This window comes from Pan troglodytes, chromosome 10, assembly GCF_028858775.2.
Source record: "Pan troglodytes isolate AG18354 chromosome 10, NHGRI_mPanTro3-v2.0_pri, whole genome shotgun sequence".
In the NCBI taxonomy this organism is placed as follows: Eukaryota; Metazoa; Chordata; class Mammalia; order Primates; family Hominidae; genus Pan; species Pan troglodytes.
The window spans coordinates 52307892-52335506 of record NC_072408.2 but is presented as its reverse complement, the minus strand read 5'-3'; the positions used below and the strand labels follow the sequence as shown (position 1 = coordinate 52335506).

At 36.0% G+C, this 27615-nt stretch overlaps 1 protein-coding gene across 1 annotated transcript in view; it reads right to left on the bottom strand.

The window, feature by feature from the left end:
• Positions 1-27615, bottom strand: part of ADAMTS20 (ADAM metallopeptidase with thrombospondin type 1 motif 20) — a 191162-nt gene that overhangs the window by 155125 nt on the left and 8422 nt on the right. The window contains exon 3 of the mRNA XM_054664337.2: positions 17640-17799. Coding sequence (XP_054520312.2) covers positions 17640-17799 — 160 coding nt within the window. The remainder of the gene's footprint in view (positions 1-17639; positions 17800-27615) is intronic.

Here is a 27615-nt window from a genome sequence, read left to right as displayed (position 1 = left end):
CTATTGCCAATTTTTTTATTAATCTACATTTACTCCTCCTGGCTCTGTAATTTCTGAAAGAGCTTTTGACTGAAAACAGAATTCTCATATGAAATATTCATCTAACCTTTTATATTTCCTTAAAAGATTTTGTAAAATAAGAAATATTAAAGATATTTTCCAAAGTAAATCTAGTGTTAAAAAACTTAGAGATGTAATTAAAAGATTGTCACTAAATGAATATTAAATGTTAGAAACAAAAATTCTATGTGATATATTAATAGTACTTAATATGTTGATTATGGAATCAGTTTTATTCACATGGCTTTTGTCAGCTGTTACTAAGTTCACTATATTTAGATGTTGACAAAAGTAGGAAAAAATCAAACTTTAAAATTGTTTATAGATAGAACACTTATTTTCAAACAGGGATTTTATTTTATGCTACATCCCAGAATTTAATAATTCACCATTTTTCAAATGAATGTTTTGTCGATCTTATTTAACACCAAGAAAAATCTAGTATCTGGATACAACTGAATACATGCAAAAGAAATTGCAGACTGACAGGTCAGATTGGGGAGGGAGGATCTCCCCCACCCCACCGCCCCACCGCCTTCAGTTTTCTGGCTCTCTTTCAAGGGAGAAAACATTAGTCCTGAGGTCCAGTAGTCTGAGATGCTCGCCACATGAAACACTATATTTGTTTCCTGTCCTGGTGATGGCTCCAACTCACTCCAACATATGATCTTTACAAAGTACTGAACACATGCTAGGGCCAGCCAAAACCATGAACCATCCTCCTTTTGCAGTTTTCCCTTGCATTTGTACTCTGTGAATGCAGCCCAGTCAGACGTGTCAATGTCTTTAAAAATAGGGCTGCTTCTGAATGGTGCAATTCTGAATCAGATTCTAATTGCAAATAATTAGAATTACTGCTTCCTTTTCATAAGCAAAGCATCATGTGGCTAAGCAGCTCTCTACTAGAGCCAAAGATTCAAATTGACTTCACTAAGCATTTACAATTAAGTGGTTGGTAGACCAAAGGAAAACTATAAAAGGAGCTACATGGCTGATTAGTGATCCACTATTTTAGATAGAAAAAGTTGTATATCTTGCTCTCTACAAATCCATTTATTTTCACTTATCTTCTTTACCTGGTGAGTAAATCTAAATGAGTATCAACTGTATAAAACAAAAATGATGTCCTTACAGAGCTTATATCGTATGGTCCATTATTTTAATCATTCCCTTCAATAGGCCCTCATCGTCCTTGCTCTTCTTCTATCCAACACAAGAAAATTACAAACTTTGCACGTTGTGCACATGTACCCTAAAATTTAAAGTATAATAAAAAAAAGAAAATTACAAACTAAATTTACTCTTGAACATAGATGCAAAAATTCTAAAGATAACATTATCAAACCAAGACTGGCAAAAATATAAGGTAGACATGACATTTGAGAATCAATCACATTCATCACATTAACTTAATAAAAGGAAATATGTATATTTATATATCTATATAATCATCTTGGTACATGCAGGGAAAAAGCTGGATAAAATTCAACATCCATTCATAATAAAGATTCTTAGTAAACTAGAAATTTAGGAGAATTTCCTTAATCAGATAAAGGGTACCTAAGAAAAACCGACAACAAACATTATATGTATTAGAAAAGGTTGAAAGCTTTCATTCTAAAACTTGAAATGAGGCAAGGATTTTTGTTATTGCTATTTCTAAGGACAGTTCTAGAAAATCTAGCCAACGTAACAAAACAAGAAAAATAAATAAAATATTGAAAGATTGGAAAGGAAGAAATAAACTGTCTACATGATTACCAAGGTACAGAATCCAAAAGAATCAACAAATAAACCACTAGAGGACATAAATTTAGCAAGGTTGCTGAATATAGGGCCAATATTTTAAAATGCTTGCATTTTTATATAGAATAAACAAAACAATTAGAAAATAAAATTTTTAAATGATATCATTTACAATACTGTCAAAAGAAAACCCACCAAATGCCCAAGAAGAAAACTAACGAAAGATGTGAAGACCTCCACAAAGAAATCTATTAAATATTATTTGGTAAATTAAAGAATAAATTGACGATATAACGTATTCATGGGTTAGAAAACACAATATTATAAATATGTGATTTCACCACCACACTGATCTGTTGACTCAATGAAGTACAATAGATATCTCTTTTTTTCTTTTGGGAAACAAGATGATTCTAAGTAAAATTTAAAGGGTCAAGAATGGCTAAGAAAATCTTGAAGAAGAATGAAGTCAAAGGCTTCCTCCAACATATCAAGACTTATAACAGAGCTATAATATCTCTAAAACAGTATGGCATTGGCACAAATAGACCAATGGAAAAGAAATCAATGTCCAAAACAGACCTACAATATAGATACTTTTTGAATAAATGTTATATATGCTAAGTTTTTAAAATTCCTTTGAAATATCTCAATTATCTTTTACAAGATAAGGTTTTACTAACATTGCTATTGATAATTTTATTTTCCACTGTTTTTGGGTTTTCATAAAGGAATAAGTCAAAGTTTGAAATTACTGATAAATCGAGTTCTTATTTTCAAAAAGGCATTTAATTTCATTTTACTCAATGTTATATCCCAAAGTTCAATATATCACCTTTTTTTTTAATGAAGGTTTTCACCACAATAGGATTAGTCTCCAACAAGGAAGAACTAAAGACAATTCATCTAACTCTTAACTCTCCTTTATGATACCTAAGTTTTATAAGTTTTACTTATGCAAATATTCTCAAACACATTCCAATTAGCTTGTTGAGGTCACCAATCACCTACTTTGCAAAATCCAGTAATCAATTCTAAATCTTCATGTGCTTTGAATTCTTGATACCATTTAGCCAACTAATCAGTCCTACCTTCTTGTAAATCTTTCCTCGAGTGGTTTTTGGGCAAACATTCCTCAGTCTTCTTAGAATGTCCTTGACCTCTACCTTTCAATCTTCCTAGTTGATTTCTCCTCATCTCCCCAACTGCCAACTATTGGCATGCCCCATAGTTCAGTCTTTGGATTTTTATTTTTTCTGTCTATCTAGTCTATTCCCCAGACAATCTCATTCAGCCTTATATCTTTAAAAATCATTGATATTCTGATTCCTAAATTCTTATCTCAAGCCTAAACCCCTCTACTGATGTTCCAGTTCACTTACTCTATTGCCTACTTCTCTCCCTTTGGATTTCTAACAGGCACCTCAAACTCAAAATGCCTGAAACCTAGTTGTTAATATTCCCTCCTGAACTTGTATTTCCCACAGACTTCCCCATCTTAGTAAACGAGAACTCCATCCTTCCACTGGCTCAGGAAAAAAAAAAAAAGAATAATCTGACAACTCTCTTACTCTCAGCCCTCACCTATAACTTACCTGTCAGCTTGACCATCAAAATAAATGCAATACCTGGACACCTCTCGCTTTCTTCATAGTTACCACCCTGATTCAGCACCTCACCACTTCTTAACACAATTATTGCAGTATACTGCAGTACCTCCTAATTGATTTTCTTGCTTTTTCTTGTTCCCCTAGTTTTTTTCCCACATAATCTGAGTGATCTCTTTAAAATGTGGACTGATTATATCATTACTATGCTCCATATCTGACAGTAGCTTCCAGTGTTAGAGTTTAGCCAGATTCAGTACTGTGACTTAAAATGTCCTAAATGTAGAGATGGATTCACCATGAACCTAAAAAAAGCTTAAACTTTTGGTCTCTAAAAATTATGTATTCATAATTTTCTATTAAAGAGCACTGCAACTGTTTAATCTTCAGGATTCCACAACCTGGAGCCACCCATAACTACATGATCTGGCCTCCCACTACCATTATTTCTACTAATTTCTTGCTGATTTCCTAGAACCCTCTTTCCTCCCTCACTGCACTTGTACAGGATAGTCCTGCAACAGTGAGGAAGGTATTCAGTAAATATTTTTTGAATAAATGAACAAATAAAAAAAAACCCATGCTGGGGCAAGGTTGACACCTCATCTTACAGAGTTCTTATGTGGAACAAGAACAGGAGTCTCCTCTTAGCAATCAACTTTTTTCTTCACTTATTCAATGTCCAACTCCACTCTCATATTCTAACATGGAGCACGAAAAACTTGTATGCATCTTACCACTGCAGTCTTCTGGCTTTCCTTCTCATTTCTTCTGCCAGCACACCTACCCCATGGTAAGAAACTTTTCATTTATTCACTCTATGCTATATTTTCTCTTTTCAGCTGAATGCTACGCATTGATTCCTCCAGAGTTAGTACTCAATATACAAAAGAGAGAGATAACGAATTCAGAAATTTATCTTATTTGCTGTTGTACAATCAGATTTTGAAAGTTACAACCTTAATATCACCTTGGTCTTTCTACCTGCAGCCTCTCCACCTCCCAAATAAAAAATCTGAAGAGTGGTCATCAAATAATCCCAATTTGCTAGAATATACACAAAATTATTAAATGCCATGGCAAAAAAGAAATGATTTAACAAAAAACTGGGCAGTTTTGCACTATTTCTAGTTCTTGTCCTTTTACCACAGCCTGTATTATATTTGCTAATACCTCAGTTAAAATTTTTTTAAATGTAAAAAAATAAATTAGGCACCAAAAAAGGCTTCTTTTGGAGGGTGTAGGTGAAGAGAGAGGTAAAAGAGAGAGAATGGCTTCAGGCTTAACTGTATTGAATCTAAGATATCACTGGTACATCCAAGAAAACATGCACGTCAGGCAGTTTATAGATCTGAGTTTTAATCTAAAAACAAGCGCTTAAGTTAAAGTTTTAACATCATGTATCATTTAAATTTGTAGTTAAAATTAAGAAAGTAGAAAAAAATACATAATCTAAATTAAAACATAGTCTAAAATGGTGGTCCAGGAAGAGCACTTTAAAAAATGCTTAACTTAGGAGATGGGAAACCAGTAACAACCAAGAAGGGAAGTGGGAGGAAAGAAAGAAAGAAAGGAAGCAAAGATAAAAGCAAAGTGTGCCAGTTAAGCCAAAGACATAAGAAAATTCAGTTAGGATAAGCTGATGGATAGTGTGACATGTTCCTCAAAATTGTAACAGTAAGACCAAGAAAGATTAATGCTTTTAGCAAGTAGAAGGTCATAAGTGATCTTTGAAAGAGTAGTTCCAGTAAACATGTTGGAAAGGAGAATATCTCTATAGTCATCTCTACATAGATTTAGAAGCTTAAGCTGACTCTTTAAAACACCATTAACAAGTTATAGTACACAATAATGGGCATGGTCGTGGCCATATTTATAATCCTCTGTCCCTACATTAATTAATGGCACCTTCTTCTCTGCTCACACATTTATAAAATGTTATAAATAGTAGGGGCTTCAGAAATCAAGTAAGAGATTGCAAATGAAATTCAGCTCTCATGTTTTTGTTTTTTTCCACTTTAAAAAAAGAATCTAGATTTTCATCTTCTTCGTAAAGTACAAAAGATCTGGTAATACTGGTCTCACATTCCCAAAGCATCTTTTTCAAGAAGCATGTATATTCCAGTGCCCAATGGACAGCTCAGTTCCTTCATGATACCTCACCTTACTCCTTTCTGGTAAATGCCTGATCCCTTTAGCTGTAAGGTTAAAAAGTTAATAAGTTAAAAACTCGTAAGCTTGCCAATTAGTTGAATAGGAAACTGATTAAATTCATTAGCTATTCATTATCTACTTTTGGTAAGACCTAGAGAAGTTTAGGTCTCAAAGCCAGTTAGCAGCGTAGCCAGAACTCGCTTACTGAGCAAACTCTGGCCTCTGCTGAAACTAAAAACCTTGGACTTCCTCCAGACCAATGCTGATTAAATTATTACATTTAAAGGAATGGGAAATAATCTGTACATAATTTTATTTAAAAGGCAGTTCTCATGTATTTGCAAAAATATTTTCCAAATAGATTACTCACAAAAAAAATATAAACGTCTCTTCAAAGTTGAGAAAAATGTTTTCAGGAAATTCTCTTCAATTTACTTCTTTATGTGCACTTTTCCTTGTTTGACACTTAAATCCTTTGTTGATAAGATGGCTTTTTTCTTTAATTCAGTCTCCCCACCTTCGGCCTCTTATCATTCAAGCCAAAATTACATATTTTTTTAGAAGCTGCCACAGCAACTAATACAACTATTTTTTTAAAGCAAATTATATAATATCTGTTTTAAAACATTTTTTATAATATCTCTGCTTTAAATTTTTTTTTGTTTCCCCAATGCCTATGGGGTAAGCAACAAAATCCTAAAAGTTCTTTCATAACTGGTCTCTGTGCGCCTTGCCTGCCTCCCCAGACTACACACACACCTGCACCTTACTCTCCTGATATAGTAAATGGGTTACTCTTTTCCACACACATCAGGACTTAGAAGATACAAATGTCACATTCCCTCTTGGCTGGAGAGCCCTGTTCTAACCAATCTTTATACATTCTGTAACATTAGGTACTCAAAGACTATAAGAATAAATAAATTTAGAAAACTTCTAGGAAAAACAGAGAAATTTAAAGCTGGCTGACATCATCTTAATACCCAGCTGTATTAGTTCATTCTCACGCCACTATGAAGAAATACCTGAGGCTGGGTAATTTATAAAGGAAAGAGGTTTAATTGACTCAGTGCATCATGGCTGGAGAGGCCTCAGGAAACTTACAATCATGGCAGAAGGTGAAGTGAGGAAGCAAGGCACGTTAATCACAAGGTGGCAGGAAGGAGAAGTGCAAACGGGAAATGCCAGACACTTAGAAAACCATCAGTTCTCATGAGACCCACTCATTATCATGAGAACAGCATAAGGGAAGCCACTTCCATGATCCAATTACCCCCACCTGGTCCCACCCTTGACACATAGGGATTATGGGGATTACAGTCCAAGGTGAGATTTGGGTGGGGACACAGAGCGAAAGCATATCACCATCTAAAGACATTTCATTTTCACTTCCATCCAGTCATCTGTTTTATTGCTCTACAAATCCTTTGCATCCTAACCCATGACACTGAGATGAGAGGGACAGAGTGGGTGACAGAGGAAGTGGAGCGAAACTAATGAGGTCTCCTGAGGAACACAGACTGGTTGTGATCTGCCCTTAGAGACAAGCCATAGCAGAACTACACTTCACAGAATTCAGAGGCTTTGTTTCATTCCTGTGAATCTTTTTAGGGTCCTTCCTCACTTGGGTTTCTTTATTTTGTATAGTTTTGTTTGATGGGTGTTTGTGGGGGTTTTTGTTGGTGTTTGTTCATCTCATGGGTTTTTAATTTGCTTGCTTTACCATTTCCACAGGATTTTATTTAGAATATATCTGATATCCATTTGAGAGCCTGACATCCACAGTGGCTAGGTTTACCAAACGTAAGTTGGATGACCTTGAGGCACACAGTGAACTTTGACCTTGGAAACAATTTAATTCAAGGCTGAAACCACCATGAATTGTAATATTTTAGGGTCATAATGAATTAAAACTATCAACAGAAATACTGTATCAGAAAAAGATATCACTTTTCCTTTTCCATTTAATCACTTCGTCTCATGTGCTAAATCTGTAGGCCCACCTATTTAAAGGATTCTCTGGGGAACCTCCTGAAGGTTCATCCATTAGAATATATAAGACCTTTGGTCCCCAAAATGTGCAAGGGGGAGAGACTGCCTCCAGGAAATACACCCCCACCAGGAAACCTGGGAATCCAGGTCACAGGGCAAGGCCTTAACCATACCCAGAGCTGGAACTGATTTAAGGAAAGAAATATAAAAGTAGGAGAGGCAGTGGAAAGAGTCTTGCATGCATTCCCAGTCTCCGTGCAGAACGGCGGAAGCCATTCCTTATTTTGTCTCACAGGGGACCTCATGGAAGTTCTGCCAATTAACTCAGGCAGTGGTCATAAGTTGAAAAAAGCTCCCAGAGGAATTTTGTGATATAACCTCAAGTGGGGAAGAACTCCCTTGGCCAGAACCAGGTGGGGGTGGGGGGCAAGTGGAAAGAGTGCAGGAGTTGGGTACCCCAGCTGTGCAGGCAACCTGGAAGGGATGTGGCTTGAAAGCTGCTCTTGGGTTCTGAGCTTAGATGGCCTAAAATTTAGCTTGCTGCTGCTAGCAGAAAAATTGTGACTTTGAGATCTACCTTGCCAAGTGCACAGGAGCTGGGTGGGGCTTACTGCTGCCTGTTACTCCCTACTCCCTGGGTGAATACTTCTGTGCAGTACAGGAAGCTATGCTCTCCTCTAGAACATGACACCATCTCCCCAGTGACCAGAGACCTACCCCTTGACCCCCAGAGAGGTTGTTCCTTGCCCCACACTCAGAGAGTCAGAGCAAGGACTTGCCTGACCCAGCCCCCAGCTGGCTTTGCCCATGCCCCAGCACCCCCCTCCCCCCAACCACCCTGGTAGCTTAACACAAAGGACAGACACTTTGCGGGAGCTTTATGGACCCATACATCACCCAAGAAACCAGAGTACCTCCCCTGGGTAACATAAGGCAAGCACAAACCCCACCACTGCTACTGTAGCTGGTGCTCTCCTGCAAGCACCACCTCCTGGCTAGAGGCCAACTGACACAGTCCGTTACAGCATCTCCAAGTAAACATTGTGCCCAGGAAGGAGTTAACTTGCACATGACTGCAGCAATCACAATATTCTGCATTACCTTGGCTAATCAGGAGGTCCTGAGCCTGTCCAAACAGTCCAGTAATTAATGGGATCAGTTCATTACTACCACAACTGGCTTTTGAGCAAGTCAACACATTGAGGCTATCGACAACCAAGGAATCTCACAATCTATGTCATTCCCTCGCCACTCCCATCAGAGCTGGCGCTGGTACCCACTGCAGGGAGACTTGAGGACAGGTCACATAATTGGATTCACTGCAGATGTTCCCCAGCACTAGCCTAGAGTGTGGCAGCCCCACTGGCAGCTAGACTCAAAGGTGCAACGGCATTCCCAGTAATCTGATTCTCAGGGATTCCTACTCCTAGGGGAAGAGGGAATGCACCACATCAAGGGAACACCCTATGGGACAAAAGAACCCAGATGGCAGGTCTTGAGTTCCAGACCTTTCTGCTGGTGGCAAGTTTATATCAGCAGAGGCACAGTTGCAGTATTGGGCTCAGCAGGGAAAGTCTGCAGTTCTACCCCAACTCAGGTAGCCCTAGTGCTTGTGAAAGGTCTTGAAGACAGAGATTTTTTTTCTCCCTCATCCACCACTGCAGACACAACTGAGGCTTTTCCCATAGGAGTTTGGCATGAGTACACCTACAACCAGCCTTTCTGGGACTCTTCAGGGTGACTGCATCCCCACAAGAAGAATACTCCCCAGGTGCAGGTTTGCAAGGGAGGTAGAGTCCAGATTCCTCTCTACTTGGAACATCGGTATCCCTGCAGATTAAAACAGCTGCCTACCTAATCTGAACAACTGAAACACTGGGTCAGGATTGTGTCTGGGAAGTGGATAGCTTTCCTGCTGACCTGGCAGGGGAGCTGAAGTGGCTCTGGCCTTTCTGCCTGATAAAACTTCAGTGCATTTCACTGAGAGCTTCCCCAGCCACATCTGTCAAGGATGGGCCCTCTGCCCACCAATGGATATTGCATTTACTCACCTACTTTAGCCACAGCCAGTTTTTCCCTATGGGCCCTTCCCCTACTGGCCTGAATATTCAACCTAGTAAATAAAATTATAGGAAAAAATAAAGTACACACCATGGGGGAATGAGATAAGCTTCAAGAGACCGCTGCCATTCCAACCCTATAGGACACAGTGAACTTGCTCAAACACTGAGCACATTGCTACAACCAGCATCTGAGAAAGCTATCACTCTCTATAATCAAGGAACTCATACAGTCTTCACCCCTGAAAGCAACGAGAGCCTAATTACACTACAGTAAACTGTAAACATTAAAGTCACACCCTTAAGATGGAAAAAAAGAAATTAAAAACACAAATCAAAAATAAATTCAAGAATAATTAGAAGAAATATTCTACCCAAATGAGAAGTAACCAGAAAAATAATTCTGGTAATATGACAAAACAAGGCTCTATAAAACATGCAAAAGAACACACTAGCGGTCCAGCAATGGATCCAGATCAAGATGAAATCTTTGAAATGCCAGATAAAGAATTCAAAATGTTAACTATTTAGTTACTCAAGAAGAAAGGTGAAAGGTAAAAACTAACATAAAGAAATTTAAAAAACAATTCAGGGTATGAATGGAAAAAATTCTAAAGAGATAGATATCAAAGAAAAATCAATCGGAACTTCTAGAAATGAAAGATATACTTAGGGAAATACAAAATGCAGTGGAAACTTTCAACAACAGACTAGAACAATTACAATGAAGTATTTCAGAGCTCAAAGACAAGGCTTTCAAATTAATCTAATCAGACAAAAATGAAGCAAAAAATAATTAAGAGAAATGAATACAGCTTCTAAGATTATGTAAAACAATCCAAGTCTGGGATTAGGTAAAATAGCCAAACCTAAGAATAAATGGTGTTTATGAGTGAGAAGAGAAAGCAAAAACTTTTGAAATTTTGTTTGAGAAAATAATTGAGGAAAACTTCCCAGGCCTTACTAGAGATTTAGATGTCAAAATACAAGAAGCTCAAAGCACTCCTGGGAGACTTATTGCAAAAAGGTCATCATCAGTGCATATAGTCATCAGGCTGTCTAAAGTAAACATGAAAGAAAGAATTCTAAGAGCTATGAGACAAAAGCATCTGGGAACCTATAAAGGAAATCCTATCAGACTAACAGTAGACTTCTCAGCAGAAACCTTGCAAGCAAGAAGGGATTTTGGGTTTTAGCTTTAGCCTCCTTAAACAGGACAACTGTCAGTTAACAATTTTGTATCCAACAAAACTAAATTTCATAAATGAAGAGGAAATAAAATCATTTTCAGACAAACAAATGCTGAAGGAATTTGTTACTACCAGACCATCCCTATAAGAAATGCTGAAAGGAGTTCTAAATCTTGAAACAAAAGCTTAATATGCACCAAAATAGAATCTCTTGAAAGCATAATACTCACAGGGCCTATGAAAAAATTACACAACGAAAAAAGTATCTAGGTAACAATTAACATGATGAATGGAACAGTATCTCACATCTCAATATTATGACTGAAAGTAAATGGCTTAAATTCTCCACTTAAAAGATACAGATGGGCAGAATGGATTTTTAAAAATCACAAACCAAATATCTACTGTCTTCAAGAGACTCACCTAACACAAGGATTCATATAAACTCAAGGTAAAGAGGTGGAAAAATACATTGAATGCAAATGGAAACCAAAAGTGAGCAGTAGTCAGTCTTATATCAGATAAAACAGACTTTAAAGCAGCAACAGTATAAAAAGAAAAAAAGTCAAAGAAGGTAATTATATAATGATAAAAGGATCAATCTAACAAGAAGAAATTACAACTGTAAATTATATGCACCTAACACTGGAGCTCCCAGACTCATAAAACAATTACTACTAGACCTGAGAAATGAGATAGACAGCAACATAATAATAATGGGGGAATTCAATACTCCACTGACAGCACTAGACAAATCATCGAGACAGCAAGGCAACATAGAAACACTAGGCTTAACGTACACTCTAGAACAAAGGAACGTAAGATATATGTACAGAATATTCTACCCCAAAACTGCAGAATACACATTCTTCTCATCAGCACATGGAACATTTTCTAAGATAGACCATATGGTAGGCCACAAAACAAATCTCAATAAATTTTTAAAAATAGGAATCATATCGGCCAGGTGCGCAGTGGCTCACGCCTGTAATCCAGCACTATGGGAGGCCGAGGTGGGCGGATCACGAGGTCAGGAGATGGAGACCATCCTGGCTAACACAGTGAAACCCCGTCTGTACTAAAAATACAAAAAGAAATTAGTCGGGCGTGGTGGCGGGCACCTGTAATCCCATCTACTCGGGAGGCTGAGGCAGGAGAATGGTGTGAACCCGGGAGGCGGAGCTTGCAGTGAGCCGAGATCGTGCCACTGCACTCCAGCCTGAGTGACAGAGGAAGACTCCGTCTCAAAAAAAAAAAAAATAAATAAATAGGAATCATATCAAATATCTTCTCAGACCACAGTGAAGTAAAACAAGAAATCAACTCCAAAAGGAACCCCTAAACTATACAAATACATGGAAATTAAACAATCTGCTCCTGAATGATTTTTAGGTTAACAATGAAATCAAGATGGAAATTCATAAATTATTTAAAATGAATGATAATAGTGACACAAGTTATCAAAATCTTTGGGACAGGGCAAAAGTAGTGCTAAGAGGAATGTTTATTGCACTAAATTTGTACATCAAAAAGTCTGAGAGATCACAAGTTAACAATCTAATATACACCTCAAGGAACTAGAGAAATAAGAACAAACTAAATCCAAAGCTAGCAGAAGAAAATAAATAACAAAGTTCAGAGCAAAACCGAATGAAATTGAAACCACAAAAACAATACAAAAAAAAATCAATGAAACAAAAACCTGGTTCTTTGAAAAGACAAACAAAATTAATAGACCATTAGTGAGATTATCCAAGAAAAGAAGAGAGAAGATTCAAATAAGCTCAATTAGAAATGAAACTAGGGACATTACAACTGATGCCACAGAAATACAAAGATCATTCAATATTACTATGAATACCTGTATGCACACAAACTAGAAAGCCCAGAGAAAACAGATAAATTCCTGGAACCATACAACCATTGTACAGTAAATCAGGAAGAAATAGAAAGCCTACACAGACCAATAACATGCAGTAAGACTGAATCAGTAATTTTAACAATTGCAAACAACAACAAGCCCAGGGCCAGATAGATTCACAGTTGAATTCTACCAGACGTCTATTCACAGAAGAATTGGTACCAACCCTAATAAAACAATTTCAAAAAATTGAGAAACAGGGAATCCTCCATAAATATCCTATGAAGTCAGCATCACTCTGATACCAAAACCAGGAAACGACGTAACAAAAAAAGAAAACACAGACCAATATCCCTGATAAAAATGAAACAAAAATCCTCAACAAAGTACTAGCTAAACAAATCCAAAAAGACATCAAAAAGATAATACACCATAATCAAGTGTGTTTCATCCAAGGATCCAGGGATGGTTTAACATACACAAGTCAATAAAGGTAATATATCACATAAACAGAATTAGAAACAAAAACCATATGATCTCAACAGATGTAGAAAAAGCACTTGAAAAAAATCCAGCATCTCTTTATGCTAAAATCCCTCAACAAACTAGGCATAGAAGGAACATACCTCAAAATAATAAAAGCCATATTTAACACACTTACAGCAAACATCACACTGAATGGGGAAAAGTTGAAAGCATTCCCCCTGAGAACTGGAACAAGGCAAGGATGCCCACTTTTACCACTTCTACTCAATATAATACTGGAAATCCTAGGCAGAACAATCAGGCAAGAGAAAGAAATAAAGGGCATCCAAATTGGAAAAGAGGAAGTCCAACTATCTCTGTTTACCAATGATATGATTGTATACCTAGAAAAGACTAAACAGTACTCCAAAAGACTCCTAGATTTAATAAACAAATTCAGTAAAGTCTCAGGTTATAAAATCAACATAAACAAACCAGTAGCACTGCTATACACCAAAAACAATCAAGCTGAGAGCCAAATCAAGAACTCAATCCCTTTTACAATAGCTGCAAAAAATAAAATAAAATACTTAGAAATACACTTAACCAAGGAGGTGAAAGATCTCAACAAGAACTACAAAACACTGCTGAAAGAAAGCATAAATGAATAACAAACAAACAGAAATACATCCCATGCTCATGGATTGGAAAATATCCTGAAAAATGACCATATTGCCAAAAATTCATTTTCAAAGAATTAGGAAAAAAATCCTAAAATTCATATGGAACTAAAAAGGAGACCAACAGCCAAGGCAATCCTAAGCAAAAAAAAAAAAAAAAAAAAAAACCAAATCTGGAGGCAATATATACCCAACTTCCAATTATACTACAAGGCTATAGTAACCAAAACAGTATGGTACTGGCATAAAAGTAGGCGCATAGACCAATGGAACAGAATAGAGAACCTACAAATAAAGCCAAATACTTACAACTAACTGATCTTTGGCAAAGCATACTACATAAATTGGAAAATGGGTGCCCTGTTTAATAAATAGTGGGAGACTTAGATAGCCACCTGTAGAAGAATGAAAATGGATCCCTATCTCTCCCCTTGTACAAAAATCAACTCAAGATGGATTAAAGTCTTAAATCTAAGACCTGAAACCATAAAAATCCTAGAAGAAACCCTAGGGAAAACTCTTCTGGACATTGGCCTAGGCAAAGAATTTATGACTAAGACCCAAAAAGCAAACACGACAAAAACAAAAATAAATGGAACTTGAATAATCCAAAAGCTTCTGCACAGCAAAAGAAATAATCATCAGAGTAAACAGACAGCCCAGAGAATTGGAGAAAATATTTGCAAACTATGCATCTGACAAAAGACTGGTATCCAAAATCAACAAGAAACTAAAATAAACTAGCAAGAAAAAAAGCAAATAATTCCATTAAAAAGTGGGCAAAGTCCATGAATAGACAGTTCTCAAAAGAAGATATACAAATGGCCAAACATATGAAAAAGTGCTCAACATCACTAATCATCAGGAAAATGAAAATTAAAACCACAGTGGGATACTACCTTGCTCCTGTAAGAATGGCCATTATTAAAAAGTCAAAAAGCAATAGATATTGGCATGGATGTAGTGAAAGGGGAATGCTGATACACTTCTGATGGGAATATAAATTAGTACAACCTCTATGGAAACCTGTATGGAGATTCCTTAAAGAACTAAAAGTAGATCCACCGATTGATCCAGCTAATATGATGACTGGGCATCTACCCAATGGAAAAGAAATCATTATATGAAAGAGACACATGCACACATATGTTTATTGCATGAAATTCACAGTTGCAAAGATATGAAACCAACCTACGTGCCTGCTAACCAACAAGTGGATAAAGAAAATGTGGTACATATACACCATGGAATACTACTCAGCCACAAAAAGGCATGAAATAATGTCCTTTGCAGCAAGTTGGATGGAGCTGGGGGCCATCATTCTAAGGGAAGTAATTCAGGAATGAAAAACCAAATACCATACGTTCTCACTTATAAGTGGGAGCTACGCTATGAGTATGCAAAGGCATACCGAATGATATAATGGACTTTGGAGACTCAGAAGCGGGAGGGTAGGAGGGGGTTGCGGAATAAAAAATCTACATATTAGGTGCAAGGTACACTACTTGGGTGACAAGTGCACTAAAATATCAGAATTCACCACTACATAATTCATCCATGTAACCAAAAACCACTAGTACCCCAAAAGCTATTAAAACTTTTAAGAAGAATATATAAAACCTTCAAGTATTTCTAAACAACATGTGAACTGAGGGAGGAAAAAAATACCTTAGATAATTTTAATTGCATTTGCAATGCTCCACTTTTACTAAAATATGAGTATTTGTTAGCTAATTTTTAGGTCATTAATTAATTGCCTTTATTAGTGATTAAAAATGTGTATGCTGATTGTACCTAAAATTGGAGGCAATTTAAGACTTGAAAAGGATACTACCTTTTACATTTTATTAGATAAATATTGTAGAAAAAATGTATTTTATGATTAAAAGAAAATGAAATTACGTAGCTTTCTATTTGCTTTTTATTTGTAGCTTTCTAGTAAATCTTTAGTATAAAACTGTTTAACAAAAAAAAAGCCTAGCTTTCCTTGAATTATATTCTTGCTTGTGAATGCAAAACCTTCCAAATTATTTGAAACATTTATGTATTCAGAATATTACTTTGTGGTTTTCTTCCTAAGAAGCTAAACAATTCATTAAACAAGCTGCTCTTGAATAGTAGATCAGAACAAGCCTAAGCTGCCTTCTGTAGAATTCTATTGTGAAGCTGTACCCATTTGTGTTTTCTTTGAAGCCATAAAAATGAAACCCTTATGCTCATATTAAAAGCATAAGAAAGGCATCTATTATGTCAATAGATTTAAAACACGGCCTTAGACACAGTGAGAACCACTCTAAAGGTTAAGAAGTTCATTCCCAAGGAAAACCATCAAAGGCCTACATATCATTATATCTCAAAACAGATGGCATCACAGTGTTTGGAACTATAGTTTACGGACACCTACGATCTCAAATAAATCCTTGCTAATCCCACCCTTTTGTCTAGATTTTGTACTTTGATGGTAACTGCAGGTGCCTTTTCTCCATCATATCATTGCATGTCATTCTATGAATCATGAAGATACATGTACCTATATGGACACAACTCTTAATAAATACAACTTTTATACAATATGTAAGTATTTTACCAGCCACAGATATACTCTTTGTAGAAATCTATGCTTCTTAGATTCTAATCTATTATAAATCTTCAGTAGTCTAAATTTTATAGAAAAAAATGATGAAAATATACCTCTCTCATAGATTGGTGAAACTATAATATTGATTTAAAAATCACTTTGTAAAACAATGTGGAATTATCTAGTATCTAGGTATATATCCTGGAGAAACTCTCAAAAACAGGAGATGGGGACAAGAATATTCACAGCAGCATTGCCTCTAACACCAAAAAACTGCAAACAGCCCAAAAGATCAACAGGAAAATTGATATATGAACTGTGTTACCCTCAAACAATGAAATGTTATACAACAATGAAAATAAATGAACTGTTCCCACATGCACCAAAATAGATGAACCCCAGAAACAATACTAAGCAAAAAAGATAAATCACAGAAAACTATATAAAATATGTTTCCAATTTATATAAAGTTAAAACCATGCAAAATTGAGCAATGTGTTTTTACTGTTACTTAGGTTCAGGAATTTTTTTTCATCTAAAATCCTGCTGAAAAAAATTAAATAATACTAATGTGACTAACAGATTAAAGTAAAATTTTTCTATGATTATTTGCTACCAATCTCATATACTGAAAAACTTTTGGGATTCAAATTTAGTTTATTACAAAAAAAGTTATCTACAGACAGAAAAATCTCTCATGCATCCATACAGGTGAAAAGATTGTTTAAAAGATCATGTCCTTCAATATTTAAGAAATATCATATGACCTTATTTATATGTGGAATCTAAAAGAGTTGAACTCATAGATGTAAAGAGTGGAATGGTGGTTACCAGAGGCTGCAGTTGCAGGGGGAAAGGAAAGATGTTGTTCAAAGGGCATAAAATTTCAGTTAGATACAAGGAATAGGCTACTGTACTGTACATGGTGACTATAGTTAATAACAATGCAGTGTATTCTTGAAAACTGCTAAGAGTAGATTTTAAGTGTTCTCACCACAAAAAAAAGAAAAATAAGTACATGAGTTAATGCATTTGTTAATTAGTTTGATTAAGCCATTCCACAATGTATGCATACTTCAAAGCAACATGTCATACATGCTAAACATACACAATTTTTATTTCTGAATTTAAAAAATTAATTAAAAATAAATAAAATATTGAAGGGAAATATATAAATTATAACCTATAAAAAAAGATTTAAATAGTATCACTATTTAGCTGAAAAGAGTTCTATTTCACAGTTTACCTGACACATTGCAATACTTCAGAGTCTGCAGAAAAGAGTTATTTAATTCTTGTCTGTATATAAGATGTGGCTTGTTGTGACCATCTTCATATTCATTCCCATCTGCCTTCATTATAGGTTCTAAGAAATATTCACCGTTCTGTCCTTTAAATGTTCCCGTCTGAAAATAAAGGAAACAAAAATGAATTTTTCCTAACAGTCGCCAAGAAGAAAAAACACATAGTACCACAGGTTAAATGAGCAGACAGAAGCAAAACAGCAAGGAGTCTGTTCACTAAGAGCCATCAACTGAGCATAAAAAGTTTCCCTTCCATGGGTCACTTTTCTCTCTCCACTCCTATATATAAAGTCATGAAGACTGGATAGTATTCCAACAGGCCAAGCTAAGTGACAGGCATTCCAGGTGCAAAGAACAGCATAGATAAAAGCATCAAAATGGAAAAAGTGTTTAGAATAGTCTATAAATAATAAAGCCTGTGCTTTTGATCTGTGGGAAAATAGATGCTTTAATACATTAGTGTTGAAAATATAAATCAGTACAATCAGTATGCAAAGCAATTTGGCAATATTTAACACATTAACAATGTATTTGCCCTTTAACACAGCAATTCCCCTTCTGAGAATTTATCCTACATATACCATACATTTGCATGTGTGAAATAATATACTTACAAGGTTATTAACCATAACATTGTTTTTAATAGCAAAATATTGGAACTACTTCAAAAGTCCATTGATAGAGTCTGTTTACATAAACTTTGGCACAACTATGTGATGGCATCCCTTGAGGTTATAAACAAACAAACAAAAAGAGAAAACATTCTGTGTAGTGATATAGAAAGAACTCCAATGCATATCATTACACCAAAACAAAAAAAACTACTAAACAGAATGTATACTTCACTACTATTGCATAATAAAGGAAGAAACCCTAAAACTAAATATTTCTATTTGCCTGGTTACTACTGAAAAAACTCTAGAAGGATTATTAGGAACAGTGCCGATAGAAGTGGGAGAAACTGGGTGCATGTAGGATGGACTAGGTATGGCATCGTGCTTCCAACATGCTGTCCCTCTACCTAAAATGTTTCCCTGGTTCCCACCCTTCACCTCTACCTCTGCATCATCACACTCAGTCTGGCTGGCTTCATCTCATCCTTCAAGTCTCAGCTCAAATAACAACCACCCAGAAAGTTTTTCCTCGACCAGTTTTCTAGGTAACTACATACCCATCCCTACTCCTAAAAACACATTACATCTGCTTGATTTCTTTAGCACATTTATCATATGTTGCATTTATATGTTTGTTTGCTATTTAAAACTATTCTTCCCCACTAGACAGAAGTCTTCAAATAAGCAGTGACCGATCCCTGAATTTCTACTGCTGAAGAGACTATCTGAGATCTAGGCACATGTGGTAAGCAGTAGGTATTTGTTAAACCGTGAAAGCTATTATTTCCTACCTTTGCAAGCTCAGTTTATGTTAAGCAAAAGTAGGGCATAAATTTGAAAACTTAGGCTAGACCTAGAATATAAAGACTCTTGCTTGCAGGGATTTTTGTCAGAGGAGTCCATAAACTTGGGTGAGAAAAAAAATTACATCCTTATTATCATTAACCTAATTATAATTAACCTATAAACTCCTTCATGAAAGAAATGCTAAATTTGAAAGTAGGCTACAAATTCCAGTAAGGTTGTCAATAGAAAGCACAGATATTTTCATCACATGATGATGTTTGAAATATCTAAAAATATTGTTTATGCTTATCAACACTTCAAAATTAAGGTAGTTATTAGTCTGCCATTAGATCATATTATTTAAGGTGCTAATAAAAGATACATAACTTTTTAAATATCTTGATAACTATATTTCAATATAAATGGTTTATTTTGTATTTTTATTAATATTTTAGGTGCATTGAGATTCTGAGAAGGGTTCATTTAATCATTAAAGAATTCAAATAAAAGTGGGAGTGGAGAGCAGAGTCAAAGCAATAACTTTGAAAGACTGAACAATTGTACAACTAAAGAAAGACTAGTGAAGGGAAATGTTTAGCCATCAAGGTATGAAACAACAAGGACTTGCACTCTGTTGGAAAGAAGCCCTTAAATGGTCAATTTATGTAGCTAGATCCCTCTCTCGAGTCAGGTGAGGCTAAGTCATCCAAGGGAGGCATTTATAATATTAATAGCTAATACCAATATAGAGATCAGACATTATTCATTTATATATATTCATTCATATACATATTTTATATAAATATATAATTCTTTTCCACCTAATAATAATTATTTAAAGTAAATTATATCATTATCCCCACTTTACAGGTGAGACAAATGAGGAACAGAGAGGTTAAGTCACTTGTCCAAGGCTCATACCTAGTAAGTGGCAGTATCAAGATGTGAACCCAAATACTTTGGCTTCACAATTCATGCCTTAACTCATTACACTGTGCTCATTATCACATACCAATTTTGATAAACTCTATGAACTAGTCAACAAATATTTAATGGGCACCTACTATGTGCCAAGAACCGTTCTAGGGGCTAACGATACAGAGGTAAATGTGACAAAATCCCTGCCTTCAAAGAATTTATACTCCTATGGAAAAAAGGCAACCAATAAATAGAATATGCAATAAGTGCAATAAAAAATAAAATAAGGAGAGAGAGAATAAAAGAGGGTGAGAGTGGGGAGGCACTCTGGAGGGGACAGCAAAGCTGAGGCTAGAGTAATCAGGAGGTAGCCGTGGAAAATTCTGGGAGGACATTCCACATAGAAGGGAATATTCCAAACGGTGACTGAAAGGCCTAGAGATGAAAAAGTCTTGGCAGGTAAAGTGACAGAGAGAACAGTGAGGCTGCAGCTGTGCCAGCTAGGAGATACAGAGTAGCAGATGACATCAGACAGGCAGAAGCCTGGTTGCACTAATTATGCTTGACAAAAAAAAGCACTCCTCACACCTCAGAATCACACAAATATATTTACCTACATTTAAAACTTTGCACTTTTCCACATGGAAAGGCATGTTTCTGTGAAGACCCAATTCAGAAACAAATTACTGAATTGCAGGTAGTATGATAAACATAGTTTTAGTGAATGAGACTTCATTTCCATTTCTTAATCACAAATATCTTAATATAGAGATACTTTGAAATCATTGTTTTAAATTCCACTGCAAATAAAAAGCATATTTTATTTTATTTTTCATTCATTCATTTATTATTTATGTATGTATTTATTTATTGTTACCAAGGCTGGAGTGCAGTGGCATGATCTCAGCTCACTGCAACCTCCACCTCCCAGGCTCAAGCAATCCCCCCACCTCAGCCTCCCATAACTGGCGGAATTTTGAGGGGTTTTTTTGTATTTTTGGTAGAGATGGAGTTTCACCATGTTGCCCAGGCTGGTCCCGAACTCCTGAGTTCAAGTGGTCCACCCACCTCAGCCTCCCAAAGTGCTGGGATTACAGGCATGAGCCACCACACCCGGCCCTTACTTTTATTTTTAATGTTTGTGGGTACATAGTAGGTGTATATATTTATGGAGTACATGAGATATGGTGATACAGGCATACAATGTGAAATAAGCACATCATGGGGAGTGGGATATCCACCTCCTGAAGCATTTATCTTTTGATAAATGCTTTTTGAGTTACAAAAAATCCAATTACATTCTTTAAGTTATTTTAAAATATACAATTAAATTATTATTGACTATAGTCACCTGTTGTACTAGCAAATAGGTCTTACTCATTCTAATTTTTTATACTCATTAACCATCCCCACCTCTCCCCACCCCACGCACCCTCTCACTATCCTTCCCAGCCTCTGAACCATCCCTTCTACTCTCTATGTCCATGAGTTCAACTGTTTTGGGTTTTAGATCCTACAAATAACATGCAGTGTACATCTTTATGTGCCTGGCTTCTTTCATTTAACATAATGATCTCCAATTCCATCCCCATTGTTAGAAATGACTAGATCTCATTCTTTTTTATGGCTGAATAGTACTCCATTGAGTATATGTACCACATTCTCTTTATCTATTCATCTGTTGATGGACACTTAGGTTGCTTCCAAATCTTGGCTATTGTGAACACTGCTGCAACAAACAGTGGGAGTACAGATATCTCTTCAATATCCTGATTTCCTTTCATTTGGGTGTATACCCAGCAGTGGGATTGCTGGATCATATGGTAGCTCTACTTTTAGTTTTCTGAGGACCCTCCAAACTCTTCTCCATAATGGTTGCACTAATTTACATTCCCACCACAATGTACAAGTGTTCCCTTTTTGACACATTCTGACCAGCATTTGTTATTGCCTGTTTTTTGGATATAAGCCATTTTCACTGGGGTGAGATGATATCTCACTGTAGTTTTGACTTGCATTTCTCTGATGATCAATGATGTTGAGCATCTTTTCACATGCCTGTTTGCCATTTGTGTCTCTTCTTTTAAGAAAGTCTATTCAAATCTTTTGCCCATTTTTTGATCAAATTATTCAATATTTTTCCTATAAAGTTGTTTGAACTCCTTATATATTCTGGTTATTAATCCTTTCTCAAATGGGTAGTTGCAAATATTTTCTCCCACTCTGTGGGTTGTCTCTTCACTTTGTTGATTGTATCCTTTGCTGTGCAGAAGCTTTTTAACTTGATGTGATCTCATTTGTCCATTTTTGCTTTGGTTGCCTGTGCTTGTGGGGTATTGCTCAAAAAATTTTTGCCCAGCCCAATGTCCTGAACATTTTCCCTAGTGTTTTCTTGTAGTAGTTTAATAGTTTGAAGTAACATATATTTTAAATCACTATTTTAACCGAACATTTAAAGCCATTTAAATGATCATGGCAATTGTAGCCATAAAGTTCTCTTTCCAATGATATTTATTATTACATTGAAATCTCCTTAAAGGTAAGAACATATTTACTATTTTCAGAGTTCCAACATCTAAAACATTGCCTGAAACACAGCAGGCACTCCGTAGACAGCTGCAGAAATGAACATTTTTGTAACAAACCTGGTGAAGTACCTGGTTTTTTCTCATCCTATACCCTTGGGTAAATAATTCTTTAATTTTTTTTATGAACATGCTTTTTTTTTTTTTTTTTTGAGATGGAGTCTCACTCTATCGCACAGACTGGAGTGCAGTGGCGTGATCTTAGCTCACTGCAACCTCCACCACCCAGGTTCAAGCAATTCTCCTGCCTCAGCCTCCCAAGTAGCTGGGATTACAGGCACCTGCCACCGCGCCCAGGTAATTTTTGTATTTTTAGTAGAGATGGGGTTTCATCATCTTGGCCAGGCTGGTCTTGAACTCCTGACCTCGTGATCCACCCGCCTTGGCCTCCCAAAGTGCTGGGATTACAGGTGTGAGCCACCACGCCCAGGCTTTAATGAACATTCTTAAGTTATGGTACTCTTGAGACATGTCTAGGATATAGTTATATGACGGTTTTCTTTCAATGCTGAAAAGTAAAATGTTTAGACACCCTTATATAGTGTGCTAATGTGTTAGGATTACACATTTTTTAATAGTTCAAAAATTAATGAAATTCCATCAGACTACTGACTATAAAGCACTGAAATTATAGTCTATAAAATAAAAGGCAAAGCTACAAATATTAAGAATTCTTATCTATTTCTTGGATACTTTTCTAGGGCCGATACCCTACCATATTTCACTAAATCTACCAGTGTCTATTTTCTAAAGATAACTACAAATCACTTACTTTCAACAAACACCAATACTCTAGCATTCTCTGCCTTCCTAGAAAACTAATTTTACCCATACTTATAAGAAGTAAAAAAGACATTGTTTTGAAACCTGAGTACATGGATCCATGGAAAATCCTTTTCTGACTTTTTTAAAAAGCATGCTGAAGAGGGGAAATGTGATACTATCTTGACAAAATATACTAATAGACATAAGGCAGCTTGTTTACTCAACTAACTGTACCTACAAAGCTACTTTAAATAGCATCACACTATCTTCAAGCAAAATTAAAAGTACTTATATTAACCATAGATTTTTTTTTTTTTTTTTTTTTTGAGACAGAGTCTCACTCTATCGCCAGGCTGGAGTGCAGTGGCACGATCTCAGCTCACTGCAACCTCCACCTCCCGGGTTCAAGTGATTCTCCTGCCTTAGCCTCCCAAGTAGCTGGGACTACAGGCGCTTGCCACCATGCCCAGCTAATTTTTTGTATTTTTAGTAGAGACGGGGTTTCACCATGTTGGCCAGGCTAGTCTCGATCTCCTGATCTGCCTCGGCCTCCCAAAGTGCTGGGATTACAGGCGTTAGCCACCATGCCCGGCCAACCACAGAATTCTTTTAAGCTCCTTTTGGCTCAAACTCTGATTAGGAGGTACTATTTTAATATGCCAATAAAACTGCACATGGGTCCAATCTGTGTTCCCATGTAAGAAGAAAATACAGTTCTATCCAGAAACCATCGGTACCTCCTTTTAAGTTGTGCTAGAACACTCCAGCCTTTAAAAAATGTTGCCTTTATAACTTAAATGAAAGCTTGTATGTTTGGAAACACTAAGTTAAAAAATAATGGCAAATATTTGTCCTCAAACTGAGGATAAATACTTGTCCTTTTTATTTATTAATGAAAGACTTAGAAGTATTTTGCCCCCACTGATTTTTCTATAACCTATCCCATTGCAGTGGACTTTTTGTTCAAATAATTAAAATATTAGAGCTTTGCCTAAAGGCTCCTAAGGAAGCACTTTAAATTTTTTTTTAACTTGGAAAGAACCCAGCAAGGAATTAGCAGACTTAAAAAAAACAGGTGGTTCATAGAATTGTACTTAGATCATGCCATATTTTTAGCAACATGACTATCTGCAGATGGGCCCTGCAATTTGATTCATGATAAATGCCAATCAAATCCCTAACACTTTCTTTCAATGACTATTAAAAACAGCAAAACTAGTTTTCACTTGGGTAGGAGTTTCTTGATTACTTAATGATCTTCTATTTGCCAAGCTGTTTTGAAAGGCAGTTAAGTGACTATAAAACTGGCTCCAATTTATTATCATAGGCCAAAATTTTTATATGTTTAGAAGATTCTATAAAATTGTTTTTCCAAAATGTTCTTATTTCAGTATCATGGCATTCATCCATATATTTTTTTCAAAATACATAGCGAATACATGTACTTTTGCTACAACCAATAAGGTACTCTCAGATTTCATTAAAGGATGATAACAAGTACAAAATACAAACCCTTTGAACTCTTTTCCCAAATCATTTATAGTTATCACATTAAACACTGTCAACTGGAGAACATTCGGAAATAAGGTACTGCTGAAGTGTTGACTAAAATACTTAGTTTTTCCATCTTCAATCATAAATCATATCATAAGAATCAGTATGATGATATATAAGAAGAAAGCCTAGGTATGAGTTCTGGGTTTGTACTCAGAGAATCTTATGTAAATTACTTTATATCTTTGACCTTCAGTTCCATTGTCTGTAAAACAAAATTGAAATAATTGTATCTACCCAATTTCCTAGGAAGGTTAATGTGTGTTTAAGTGATATTAATAATAGGAGCTTCAATAATTGTTTTGAAATTGAATGTATTTTGAAGCAAGATGAAAAATTCTCCACTAACAACACAAATGTGACAGCCACTCTTTTTACCACTGGCAGAGTATAAATGTTATATAATCGAAGACAACAAATATGAACTCTGAGATTAATTTTTATTTGGGGATAAGTAAAAATGTAAAAAGTTTTCTCTCTCTGACAGTTTCTCCTTATAACACCATTAATCATGCCTAGGAAATAGTGTATTATACAGAAACACACATTGAATAAATGAATGAATCAATGATATAAAGAAAACACAAGAATTAACTCCAGATGCATAAAACAGAAAATTCATAGTAAGGGTTTTGTTTTGTTTTGTTTTTTAAGATTAGTTGTTCTTCTCTTCTCTTCTCTAGCAGCATTATTTACCTTCCCCATTCTGAGACAATTCCAGATCTCTAGTATAAAAATGAAACAATAAAAGGGAAATAAATACGTTGCTGGTACCTTACCTTTTTAAAAGGGACTGGTCTCCTGCCAAGTCCTGGTCTATTCAAATCAAGAAAATAAAACAAAGACTAGACTCATCTACCCAAGATTTATGTATCCAAAAGACACAAGTTCAAATAGTGTGCCCCAGCAGCCTTGATAACATGGAGCAAATTCTGTAATATTTCTCATCCTTGTGGGCACTGAGGTGTTATGAAGTCATATGAACTAATTAAAAAGTGGAAAGAACTGTCAAAGAAATGGCCACGTTCTTGTGGGGTCTGCGTAGTGGTCCTCAGATGGCCTCTCCCAAACTGTCTCCAAAATATCCGTGAAAATATGAAATCAAAAATCATAACAATGAGAAATTTAAAATAATAAGAAATCATTAAAAACTATTTTGTAGGTCTATAATGGAAACATACTCATGATATATTGTCAAAATATTCTGAAGCAATATTACTTTAAAACAAACACAAAAATACATATAATATCTAGAGGGACATATGCCATACATATGCCAGACCACCTGTAATATTTGTAGCATATATTTTCCTAGTTTATTTTTAAATTTTTTTACAATTATTTTGACATGGAACTCTTCAATTATTATTTGGGCCAATCTATTGTTTTTTTTCATGTGTTATTTCTTGTATTTTTCCCTATCTAAAAATTACAATATACTGTCATTTTCTTTTACTTTAGTACAGTTGGAATTTTATTTGGTTTACCAGTAAAGTGAGAATTCAAAATTTAGTTTTTCCCTATAATAAGTTCTTGGCATTAAAAGATTTAAAATAAATGCCTTTTAGGCTTTGGCAACTGTCACAGAAAACTAACTTGAAGCAATTATCAAAACTTGATCTGCTGTCAGAAGCCAACTAAGTTTTAGAGGGATTATACTGTCAAAGAAAACACTAGCCTGGACTGAAAAAGCCTTTGACGGAGTTCATTGTAAAATAACCTACAGGCTTTCAGAATTACCCCAGCATTCTTGAAGCTCCCCCAAGACAACATCCTCCTGAGACCCCATTTTAGATGTGGCCATGGAGGAAGATGGACAAGACCGTTCCAGAAGGTAGAACCAAGGATCTGGGCAATTGAGGTCCAAGGATCCCAGCCAAAACCAAGGGCTGGGCACTTGGCTCATGCCTGTAATCCCAACACTTTTGGAGGCTGAGGCAGGAATGCTGCTTGAGGCCAGGAGTTCAAGACCAGTCTGGTCAACATAGGGGAACACCATCTCTACTAAAAATTTTAAAAAAGAAAAAAAAACTGGTCAGGTGTGGGGGGGTGTGCCTGTAGTTCCCAGCCACTTGGAAGGCTGAATCAGAAGTATTTGAGCCCAAGAGTTCAAGGCTGCAGTGAATTATTATCATGCCATTGCACTCCATCCTAGGCAACAGAGCAAGGTCTTGTCTCAAAGAAAAAAAAGAAAGAAAAGTAATCAAGGAGCTCCCCTCCTTCCACAGTAGTGAGTCTCCACAATTCCTCTTCAGGAGTCAAAAACTGCTAAATATCAGTGACTACTAGGTGTCTCCTATTCTTCTTTCTGTAGCAAGTTGGGGTTAGGGTTGCAGTCATGCTGGTCATGCTGTATACTTGGCTGGTAGCTGAAGATAATTTATCTTTTTAATTCATATTTTTCCAAGCTACAAAGAGCCACATCTTGACTTTATGGAGAAGACTGCATTATCCAGAGATCCTGGACATTGAGCCAGAGTCAGTGCCCCTGTGGGAACTTTGAGTTTTCTCCTTATAGACAAGATGAGTATGTTTGATGTGTGATCTGTTTGGTGAACAGAAGAGCAGCCTGTAATAAAGACTATAGGTGATCACCAATATGGGTGTTCTTTCTTTCTCCTAGGAAAAATCAACGCCCCTCATTTTCCAGTCTTTTTTACATCTAGGTAGAACCAGGCAACTAGTTCTCCTCAATA